The following is an 11297-nucleotide window of genomic DNA, read 5'->3' on the forward strand; positions in this document are numbered from 1 at the left end:
GAATCAACGAGACCATCCGAAAATGAGGATTTCAGAGGAAATCACCTGGGATTCTATAAGCCGTTATTGCGATAAGCAAAAAAACGAAAAATCATCGTATCACTCCAAATTTCCATACCGGTACAGTATACTGCTATTACCAAAAACCATAAACCCAATCTACAATAAATTTCTATCTACATATTATAGTCTTCGAAAGATCGGCCTCACTGCATCATCAATGCGTACAAGACAGTTTGGTTGTGAGGCGATGCGAGGAGCGATCATTAATTTAAAGTTCATAACACACACTTGACATGATTGTCACATTTGAAGATGATAAATGATCGGCTGTCATAAAGCGTCAGTCATCGCAGTCGCGAGGTCTACGTAAATCCCTCCGTGAAATCGTGCTGTCGCGCCAGAGATTGTTTGCAGTATTATCACTGTGTACAGAGAAATTGAAAATTAAACACCGGCAAAAGAATTCGTAGGAAAAATGAAACATGGCCATTGCAATTGGCATACGTAGTTTTCTTTTATGTCACCAAGCCATGATTCCTGACGCTATATTTGTTGGTTCGTACTCATTATTCGGCCGCATTTGGTTAGGTGAAACCGGCGAGAGATTTATATTCTTTGTAAAAAGCTTTGCCTGTCGTTAGGCAATTAATAAGACCGCATAAGACTGACCAGTGACAGTTTTAAGGCTATTCTTGAGCAGAAAACTGATCCCTTCATCAATCAAGTGCTGTCAGAAAAATTGGACGTTTGATGAATGTTCTGGATATATTGGCCTACAGGCAAATGATATATAGATGGAATTCTGGCAGAGTGGTATGTCATAAATTTTGTTTTCCAAATGATATTGGCTGATGTAATGGCTCAGGACGTGACAGTACTCTGTACAAGCTCTTACATCAAGCTCAAACAGAATGGATAGCCATACCACTGACGCCATGAAAGTCCAAGTTTCTGACACTTGGATGATTTGTGGTCCCAGCCCTCTTTTTTTCAAAGCGTTGTGAACGAAATTGTTCATTATGGAGTAATACGTCATCTATATAGTGACGGCTTACTTTGACAGTTAGGTATAAACTGTACACTTGCCTGTACCAACAAAGACCCTTCAATAAGTCCGGTTACGGGCTGATATACCGTAGATGTAAATATTTAGGGTGTTTGAAACTGGCCAACCTACCATATCCACAAGACAGCTTGAGCGCATTTTGCAAACGGCGGTCAATCACTGACCTTTGTGCCTACATGTATTACTATTCGATGATATGCTTATTTATCTTTGGAACTCTCAATTACACGAGAACTTTGTTCGTATCTTAAGATTAATGTTCTGGATCCTATGAATGAATGAAAAATAAAAGATTTAGATTTTCATGTTGACAAAAAACGCAACATGAAACTATAACCCGGAGTGTGAAATTTTATGCAAATACTGTTGAGTTGATCAACCTTAGGTAATTGGTGATCAATATCATCCCTGTCGAAATAAATCTCAATCGCTGACATTGCCTCGAATTTCCACTTGTAGAACTATAAATCATGGCGGTCATGTATGCTGAAATTAAGAGGCTTCGAAAACGTTGGTCGATCATGCAAGGTTCGCATGTCCAGTCACCAACGTCGCAATAAAGTAAATTTATGATACCAATATCGCAAAACGTATTGGCCACTTACATGACACATTTCTGATTGACACAAATAACAGTAAATTGTCGCAAATCAGAGGGAAATCGGTTGTGTCACGTATCCTTGGCATGAACAAACGATTCAGCGGGGAAAAGAGCGATTTCTTGACCACACGACTTTTAACTAAAAACTTAAAAAACATCATCAGACATTAAAATAACAAACGTGTTTATGACCTCATAAGTATATATATATGTATATAATATGTACCCTTTTTATCAATAGTCAAAGTAAAAAAAAAGGAAGAGAAAACACACATGGATATTTTGCAAATGTACATATATTTAGTACAATCATTCTCGCCACGTTGTTGAGCTGTAATTTGGTTGAATAAACTAAACATAGTGACGCAAGTTTATATGGGAGCTGACTTGACGGATACCCATTATTGGTGATTAATGCTGTAATATATCAATTCGTTTAAGCTCCTTTATGAGCCTGATCCACGAGACGAAAATGTGTAATCTTTTCAACTACATTTTGCATAGTTTATACATTAAGGGCGGGTTACCATCATCAAAAACTTGATCACGTGATGCGAACCACGTGGTTGTATTCGCACATGTCCTTGACACTGCCTTTCGATCTTGAGAGTTAGGGTTGAGTACTTTTCTGTGCACTCGCACGAAGTAGGCTACATTTCTCTAGCAGTCAATCCGCTACCCGTTTTAATTCCGTTCGTATTAAAACAAACGAGATGTTTGAAGTAAAATTGATGTGTAGCTCGTTCATCTTGTGAATAGTCAATGACTCTTGTGTCGTTGGTAAGCTTCGTGAAAAAAGACGAGAAGATTTCGCATTTAAATGGACTATCCAATTAGCGTTTTGTTTCACCGGCTTCTCGTCACATTTATCATTTTTCAAACTTGACAAGTTTTAGTTAGTATTATTGATTAATGCGTATGATTTATTATCATATATTTGTAGGACGTCGTCGTCAACATTAGAATAGGGGACCGCGACTGAAAAATATTGAATTGAGTGCCAATCATGTGGTTCGAATCCCTAAACTACGACAATACGCTCAGAATTTTGTTGTTATGATTTGCAATTTGTTCAAGAAATCATGTTAATGTCTATTAGATATATAAACTACATTCTAAAATACATTTCTTCGTGTCAATAGTGGGTAGTTGTCCGCATCCATAGGGTGAGGAGATTTAGGAAGCCGACTGACAGAAAACTACATTTTAAATTTCCCTCGCTTGATAACTTTTCTAGCCGATGCGCACCATGCAGCGCCGGGGAATGTTTACTTTTATTATAGAAGACGTTGATTGATGATAATGATGATGACGGATTGATTTATAGAGTTCGGGTTTGCCTTGCGTCACGAAATGGTAACAAATCATTCAGCGGAAGATATACCCCGCCTGGGCGTCGAATAAATCAAACTACAACCATGCATAAGTCTCCGGTCCAATCTAGATTCAAGGACGAGCCTAACGGCTTCCTCCCGAGAAATATGTCATGTATTGAATTCGATAATTACAGAGGAAAAGTCGTCCATCATTATATTATATGGCGATTAAGGCTCGTATGATGCATTTTAATATGTAACGAAGCTGATACGTACATACACATCTTTCCCTCTCGACACCGTCCATTGGAGCCCGACTTCATGAATTGGCTTCAAATGTTCCTCAGTCTAAAATGAATCCAAAGATAGGGCCTATTCCACCCACCATACATACATATATTGCAAACTTGATTATTCAGCATCCAGGAGGTCTACTGTATTTCGGAAATGCTGATCATTGATGTTGCGGTGCCTGAAATTAAATGGTTCAAATTGGAATCGGTAAATCGCGCTCGTACGTCAACGACCGTTTTTTCAGGATCTTTCAATCCCACGGCACATTCCTGACTAGCAGACGACTTGATGGAAACAGAGTGGCTTCTGTGATAACAAAAGCTTTCCTTGACAGAGATTGATAGCGCCATACATCAATGCCAAACTTGATCACCTAATCGTTTGCTTGCGCTTGTTTGATCATGCCGACTGCAAACACGAAATACATCATCTTTGATGTGCGTAATGTGGAAAGGGTGGGTGGGGTTTATATATATTTTGTTGTATATTTTCTACCATGCCACAGCGCTATAGTAACATGGTCATCGGTGACATTAGTTTAGAACTAAAGAAAATTTCTTGTAAAACTAATTAATCGTGCAGATAGATTGACAGAAATATAATAAAACTACGTTCAAAATGAATTTGAATTTAAGTGAGATTGGCATATTCATTTCCAGTTCCGATAGTATATTGTGGACATATAACTGTGTTGGTATAATATACGATGAACTGTTTCCAATCATGCTCGACTTAACCAGTTTTCAATTAAATGTTGATCAAGTATGATTGATTAAGATTAACGCGGGTCTAAGTTTTTGATTTACGGATCAATGATCGACGCGTAGACTCCTCAGATGACATATCAAATACTACCACGTCTCTCCTCATAGTGAACCACCTTAAACTGATGCTACGTAGTTTCGCGAAGAATCTGGTTCGGTCATCTTATCAAACTATGATTTCTTTTTTAAAGGAGAGGGATTGTTTTGTATTTTGTAGTCAAGTAAATATTTCGATATTCCTCGCAAAACATTCACCAAGAAGAACTAAGTGTTGCGCCCCTACGTACATGGAAAAAATGCCTACATCAGACGACTTATCTGATTATCATCCCGAACTGGAATCCCTGAGTAGATGGACCCAATTATCAATTCAATGCCTAGATATTCGTTCAAAAATGATCCATGGTCAACGTGTTTTATATACGTAGCTACTGGACAGGTCTCGAGGTGTGCGGATATCGTGTTAAAAAGTTTTCGCGTTTCTTCATTCATTACTTATTATTCAAGGAAGGTGGTCGTAACTGTTTTCATCACGTGTATGTATCATGTAGATAAGTCACAAGCAGCCATCCATCTCACCTGTCAGTAACAGTGCTTAACTATCTCCATTAATGGCACTAAATGACGGTCGTATATCATGCACTTTATTGCACATAGCTGAAGGAGAGGAGAGACGGCAATTCCATGTCACAGCAAATTTTCAAATAAATCATCAGCTCGCGCTGAAGTTGCCAATCTGACAGAGATCCGTTCGAAAACTGCAGAGACAGACGGATTACCCAATGTCGAGTCGTTTTATTAATACTAGATGTCGCTACAGCTATCACGACTTGGCGGCAATTTCAATTTGCTATTCTCGAAGCGAGCGGAAGAGCTATGATTCAACAAACAGTTCATGCATTTATAACGTACGCTGGAAGGGGTCCTTTTGTATGTGATGCATCCATTCGAGGAAGGCGAATAAAATATTCTAAGAAAACTTCACATGCGTAATCAATGGACGATCCCTGTGAAATGCCTCCACCATTCCGTAATACTGAGGCAGGAAAAGCTTGACCTTTTACATCAGGATTGATTCATCCAAGATAAAGGATTAATTGACACATTCATATACAATACATAAATCCTTGTATTTGTTATAAAATTGTACACAGATCTGAATTGATTCATGTCCCGAATTTCTTCTGTCTTAATGTTGGTGGCAGTGAATCGAGAAGGGCCATCGGTGTCACCTCAGTTACGACTAATGAGCCATCACGTAGACTTCCGACATGAACTAAATACTGAAAGAGACATACACCATATAATAGTTACAATAACATTTGAGATAATAATCAGGGACCCAGTTCCACAGTTGTGAGTTAGAGTTAACTCTGAGTTAAAGTTAGTTCATTTTCAATGAGTCAAATCTGAACTCAGAACTGTGGAACTGGACCCTGGAAGTACATTGCATTTACCTTGTATTTGTTGCAGATGTGTATCGCTCTGTTGACTTTCGATTGCTTCGTTTTAGTCTTTGGGGAACTTTTGGTTTTGCTCAAAAATGGCTGAAAACAAAAAAGTTCAAGTTCTGAGCAAGAACTATTTACATTCCAGTAATGCACCTTCGCACATTCTCTCACCTTTGACTTATCGAGTATGGCCAACTGCTGATCATCGTGCACAATGAACTGATTTTGATTTGAGTGATTATTGAAGAGGTTTAGTAGTTTATTTTGCCGATGAATCCAATCATGAGGAAACTGAGCTATGTGTTCCTTGCACCAGTCCGTGTATTGTCTCTTCTCATAGTCATATTCGAGCACCTAATCAATAGATTGACGCGACGTTTATTTCACTCTCTACATGGAAATCATCGATTCATATCGGATGTACACAACTTACCTTTCTATCGCAGTAAGCCACAGTTAATATAGTTGTGTCTGGTAGGAAACTTAAAGCTGTCGGCTGCACGTGATAGTTCGGTAATTTACATAAATACTGCAATGTTAATTCATCAGTTATCAGATGCAATGATAGTGTTACCAGTTTTACATGAAATGTAAACCTGCGAAAAATTTCAATATCTTTTTCTAGGGTTCTTACAGACCAGGGAATCCAAAATTTCCCCAATTTTTCCCTAGCCAACCATAAAATCCCTGATTGAATTATAAGATATCCTCAGTGAGGGCTGTTGTCTGTTCCTTGTGCCACCCATCACCAGCAAGAACAAAAAATCAAATTCCCTGATTTTCAAGAAGAGTCAGAATTCCCCGATTTTTCTGATCCGTAAGAACCCTGTTTTTCTTACCACGATAACTACCTTTTTAGCATCTAGATCATAAACGTAGACATTCCGCTGATGATCTGCAGCCGCGACGCGAGTGCCATCATTATTGATAGCGAGTAGATGAATACATTCATTTGGTTCTGAAAATTCAAACAAGATCAAAACATATGAACAAATGTCAAACAAATGACTTAAGTCAGGCATAAATTACGCTATACCTGATTCTGTAGATGGCTGCATCGTACAAATAAGACTAGGTTGTATTTTATCGACTGAGATGACCTGCACGGTTCCATTGTTTGCTGCTGATATAAGTTTGGTCGAGTCGTTGTTGAATACGAGTCTATGAGCTGGTAACACGTCTGGATGTTGATACCGCACTCGATGTAAACTGACGTTAATCGTATCCGATTCTTCCTGTAATTAATGAATGACATTTTCCTGTCTCAAGAGCTGGCACAATGAAGTAACACGGCGTTCATACTATCGCTAGTTAATCCACTCTAATTTGTATCTGGAACTGACCAAGTAAGAACCACTGTATCAATAACATTTTCAAATTAGCTGTTTTATCACTGGTCCAGCTAGATGCAATAAAGAGATTGACAGCAAAGTATGCATAGTCATGGTCTGTTCTTAAATCTAGAACGGACCTGGATTAGTCTTTTTGGACAGTGTTAATTGGTCTGTTCTAAAATGGAGCGACTAGTTCATCTCGTACTTTTCCCAGTTTCGATGTTCATCTGTCCATTCAAAATAACGTACGCTGCTATTATTTCTGTTTTAACTTACCAATGTTACGTGATAGAGACGAACTGAGTACAGATCGGAATAAGCAATCCATTTACCGCATGTACTTAATGCCGAACAGACTATAGTTTCCGCATCTCTCGATTTGAGCTGTAGCAGTTTAATCGGGTTCGTCGTAAGAGGAAGAATATCTCCATTTCTATCTGTGAATAGAAACGAATGTTACTTTACAGTGTAACAGACATACGGTGAACTAATCAGAAAATTCATTTCAGTTTCTTACTCGATGTCTTATTAGTCGAGCCTAACTTCCATAATTCGAGGTAATTTGAATATTGTAACAAAACCGACGCATCAGCTGCCGCTATATGAACGACATTCTGAAAAATATATATAGATTGAGTAAATAAGATTAATCAGTCACAGATTCATCCTCGTTTGCTGTGTGTTTATTCACTAACCTGAGGTATCGCCGGTACTTTCTTATACTTTCCGTCAATCTTCCCTTTAAAGGGTAAATATATGAGATTACAATCGACACCTGAAAAGAACGAAGATTTTGAATAAATGACTTTTGTCTTTCATTGCATTTCATTATTGGAGATATTTTTGTACAAACCTCCAGAAACGAGGAATTCGCCGGTATGTACTAATGCTCTGACGTCATGTGTATGTGGATTCTGAAGGCGCATTTTCGAGTTCACCCAAGTTTTCCAATCGCTGTCGTCCTTCGTTTTGATGTATTCAAACTGCACTAAAGATGAATCTATTCCGCTGCAGAACACCGAGTCCCCGTCCTGAAATTATCAAATGCAAAATGAAAATATGTCACGTAGAATCATTAAATAAACATTCTACATTTGTGTCATACATATATCTAAACTCGCCTTATTTATACAAAGAGTTAGTACATCTGCTTGATGGCTTTGGAAACTCTGTGAAAAAAAAAGAAATTGCTTTTGATAGCAACACATTTACAATTATCTATTAAACATAATTAACCAAAACAATGAACTGAAGATATTTTCACCTTGATTTTAGTACCCATCTTTCCATTCCAAAATGATGTTTTCCCCCTCGAATCACCACTTATGATTGTCATGTCTCTGAAAAATAACAACAAGACTCAGGGTCAACTCACATCTTTTTAAGAAATAAAACCGAAGTTTCATCAGAAATAAAATGAATTTAGGCAACACGGAATAAAACGTACTTCGTAACCGCCACGCACCAAATTATGGTTTCTTTACGAGGATCAATTCGACCAACAGTTAATCTTTGAATGGCATGCCCCGATTCGACGCTCCAAACCCGGATATTCTCCATACCCCCGGTCACTATTCGATCTTCCGTGTCGTTCCAAGCAATGCATAAAATTCGACCTGAATTAAGAAAGGAATTAAAGAAAATATTGCACAACAGAGGCGCAACAATTTTGGAAGTGTCGTAGATTGACAACTTACTATCAATACGATCAAAGGATTTACTGTACTGCAAACTATCAGATATAATATCAAACAACGCTACACATCCATCTTCAGTTCCTGCCTGTAAGAGATAATCCATATCTTAAATGATAAAACCTTTCTGGTTTAGGTAGAGCTGAGTATATTAATCACTGTAAATGTGATGAAACTTACAGCAAGAAGAGTGCCAGATGTATTGACTGTAAGACACCAGACAGCACCAGAATAGGATGGAACGGATTGCTGAAAAAAAGATCGATAAGATCCATTAAATCCTTCATTCGGTTCACTTTAGATCGAGTTAATCCTTTTCATGAATCTGACATGCGCGACTGATAAAAAGATTTCTAAATGTATAGGCCTACCTTAGGGCATAATTTCATCAAGTCATATTCAATGATTTCTCCTTGTAAACCGGCGGAGAAGAGACGCCCAGCCGACCAAACTAGCGCTTCAACCGACCGGCCTTCGCAGCTAGGAATTACCTAAATTAATAAAAACAAAATTTCAAACACTGTTTAAACTCCTCAAAGGAGAGGCAATGAGAGAATTCTTACCTTTTGAAGAAACCAGTTATCGGGAATGCTCCATATTTCAATGGATCCATTTGATCGCGACAGAGCAATTCTTTTCTTATTCTCATCATATGCTAAGCAGTGAATGGCATGAGGGGTATATTCGAAGAAGCGAACCTGGTGAACCTTAAATTCAGCCATCACACTTCAAGGAGGAAGGGCAGACACCCAGTGCCGGTATGAAAGAAATCTGAAGAAAATGAAGGCGACTGTGTACATAAAGGTGTGACAAACATAACAATAATATGATCAACAAAATAAGAAGGCGTTCCGGATCCATGTCAATGGTGCATTTGTTTCAACTTAATTTGGATAAAAGGGATGAATAAAGGAACCGAGTTTGAATTGAATTGCCTATTTTGGTTTCATCTAATCTATTGTTTCAGTTGTTACTGACTGACAACTGATTTTTCCACGCTCTTTCATGAATCTGAATGATTAACTTTAAACTGACTTGTATATCTGAAATAGGACTACCTACAAAGATCGAAATAATGCTTTATTTAAGGTTTTAATCGTGGCAAACACGTTGAGAGCAGTGTTGGTTATTCAGCGGTGTATTTGGCGCTGATTCAAGATGGAAGCTATGTAGAGGGCGCTGTAAAATGTTATAGAATGGCATCTCAATCATAGCATCCAGCTGGTACCGCTATGATTGTGGTTCGAATCCCAATGTAAACTATCGTCATTCATCGATCTGACAGTAGATGGCAGTACTAACCAGGAAGTCGACGCGCGGATAATTTAACACTAATCATACAAATTTGCCCTTAAGTTTAGCCAAAACTCTATCTGCAGTTTAATGTCCATATAATTTATTATGCAAATTATTGTTTCACATCATAAGTTGATGTCACAATAATTATAATGCAGATTGTTATCCAAATGTAAGAAAGACAAAACAATTGAATGAAGTCATACTAATTACCAAAAATAACCGACTGATCCTTTTTATTTTCCGATATTCTTTTTTTATAATATTGATTATCGTATGTTCATAGACCGAGTGATGATGGTTCTCAAGAATGGACGATGGTGGAACTTCAGGGTGATTTAGAAAACAGACACGGAGGAAGTCCTAATCTTTCTGGTAAATTCATCGGTGATTTACATTTCACGAAAAAGGTATCGAACTTGAGTGAAAAAGCAATCCCTGAATATTTGACCGATGTAGACAATAAAAAGTTTGAAAATCTATTTCAGGGAGTACCAATACTCATAATTGGACATCATATACTGTATGGGAAGGTGACGAATCTCGACAAGCCGTTCGCCGTTGTTAGAAAGGAGAGAAATGTCATTCCACTTCAAGAAGCAATTGAAGCTGATTTGAAAGCAGAAGGGAACAGTTACATCGTAAAAGCTATCATTACAAAAAAACTTGTCTTCAAAACTCGTCCGAAGCCGATTATAGCTCATGTACCTAAGAAAATATGAAGATTCATGGGTAATAAAAAAAGCTGGATGCTACTTATATTGAGAATGGAAGATTAGTTTCTGTTGTATTTCTGTTCTTCAGTGAATTAAACTGTGATTAATAGTATGCCTATGAATGCTTACCATATTCATGCATTTACGTTTGGCACTTAACGGTTGAATCTGCAGTTGTACATGTAATTCTAAAAAAGTAAATAAGCTGTATCTGTAATGACTTCATACGGAAAAATGTCTGGCCAAAATATATGAATTTCATTACATCCGATATGCACATTGTATTATACACAGATCTTGCCAAACTCACTGTTATATCAACATTTGATAATAAACACGATGTTTACAGAAGATATGAATTAATCTTGATTATTCGATAAGAGTCTTATTTATGTATTTATCTATTGTCTTTAAATGATATCGAGTTATCGTACTAAACGTACATAGGTTTATCGGTTTTGACTTCTCGAGGAAAATCGGGTTATTCCGTCATTATCGATATGACCTCGGTCCATGCTGATTTATTTGGCCACTCTGTCCGCGAAAACTTGTGATCGTTACACTCGGACACCAATCACACGGGAAAACTGATGCGGATGTTTATCAAGATAAGAAATTGACTACACGTACGCATTAGATGTATATAAGCCTACATTGAATATTTCATTTTCTTTCGCTTATCGACGAAGACCATTAAGTTATTATCGTAATTGCCAAAATTATTGATTTGCGTTCGGGTGCCAAATTAGACAATAATTCAGT

General features: G+C 37.6%; 2 protein-coding genes across 3 annotated transcripts; one reads left to right on the plus strand and one right to left on the minus strand.

The window, feature by feature from the left end:
- Window positions 1-5175: 5175 nt before the first annotated feature.
- On the minus strand, window positions 5176-10799 carry LOC141914427 (U3 small nucleolar RNA-associated protein 4 homolog). 2 transcript variants are annotated; one of them, XM_074805610.1, is made up of 18 exons: window positions 10665-10799; window positions 9087-9294; window positions 8895-9014; window positions 8704-8772; window positions 8527-8611; window positions 8277-8445; window positions 8094-8169; window positions 7951-7998; window positions 7683-7860; window positions 7525-7604; window positions 7347-7443; window positions 7106-7266; window positions 6532-6730; window positions 6347-6453; window positions 5929-6024; window positions 5667-5849; window positions 5502-5591; window positions 5176-5327 (listed from the first exon to the last, which is right to left on the minus strand). In XM_074805610.1, the coding sequence occupies exons 2-18, from the start codon at window positions 9243-9245 to the stop codon at window positions 5211-5213; spliced, it is 2034 nt and encodes a 677-aa protein (XP_074661711.1). In that variant the 5' UTR covers window positions 9246-9294; window positions 10665-10799; the 3' UTR covers window positions 5176-5210. The 2 variants fall into 2 exon arrangements, with proteins under 2 accessions (XP_074661711.1, XP_074661710.1); XM_074805609.1 differs by lacking the exon at window positions 10665-10799 and adding an exon at window positions 9586-9681.
- Window positions 9813-10705, plus strand: LOC141914428 (chromosome transmission fidelity protein 8 homolog). The gene is made up of 3 exons (XM_074805611.1): window positions 9813-9991; window positions 10106-10229; window positions 10308-10705. The coding sequence occupies exons 1-3, from the start codon at window positions 9972-9974 to the stop codon at window positions 10539-10541; spliced, it is 378 nt and encodes a 125-aa protein (XP_074661712.1). The 5' UTR covers window positions 9813-9971; the 3' UTR covers window positions 10542-10705.
- Window positions 10800-11297: the final 498 nt, after the last annotated feature.

Source organism: Tubulanus polymorphus, unplaced genomic scaffold, assembly GCF_964204645.1.
Source record: "Tubulanus polymorphus unplaced genomic scaffold, tnTubPoly1.2 scaffold_21, whole genome shotgun sequence".
Classification (NCBI taxonomy): domain Eukaryota; kingdom Metazoa; phylum Nemertea; class Palaeonemertea; order Tubulaniformes; family Tubulanidae; genus Tubulanus; species Tubulanus polymorphus.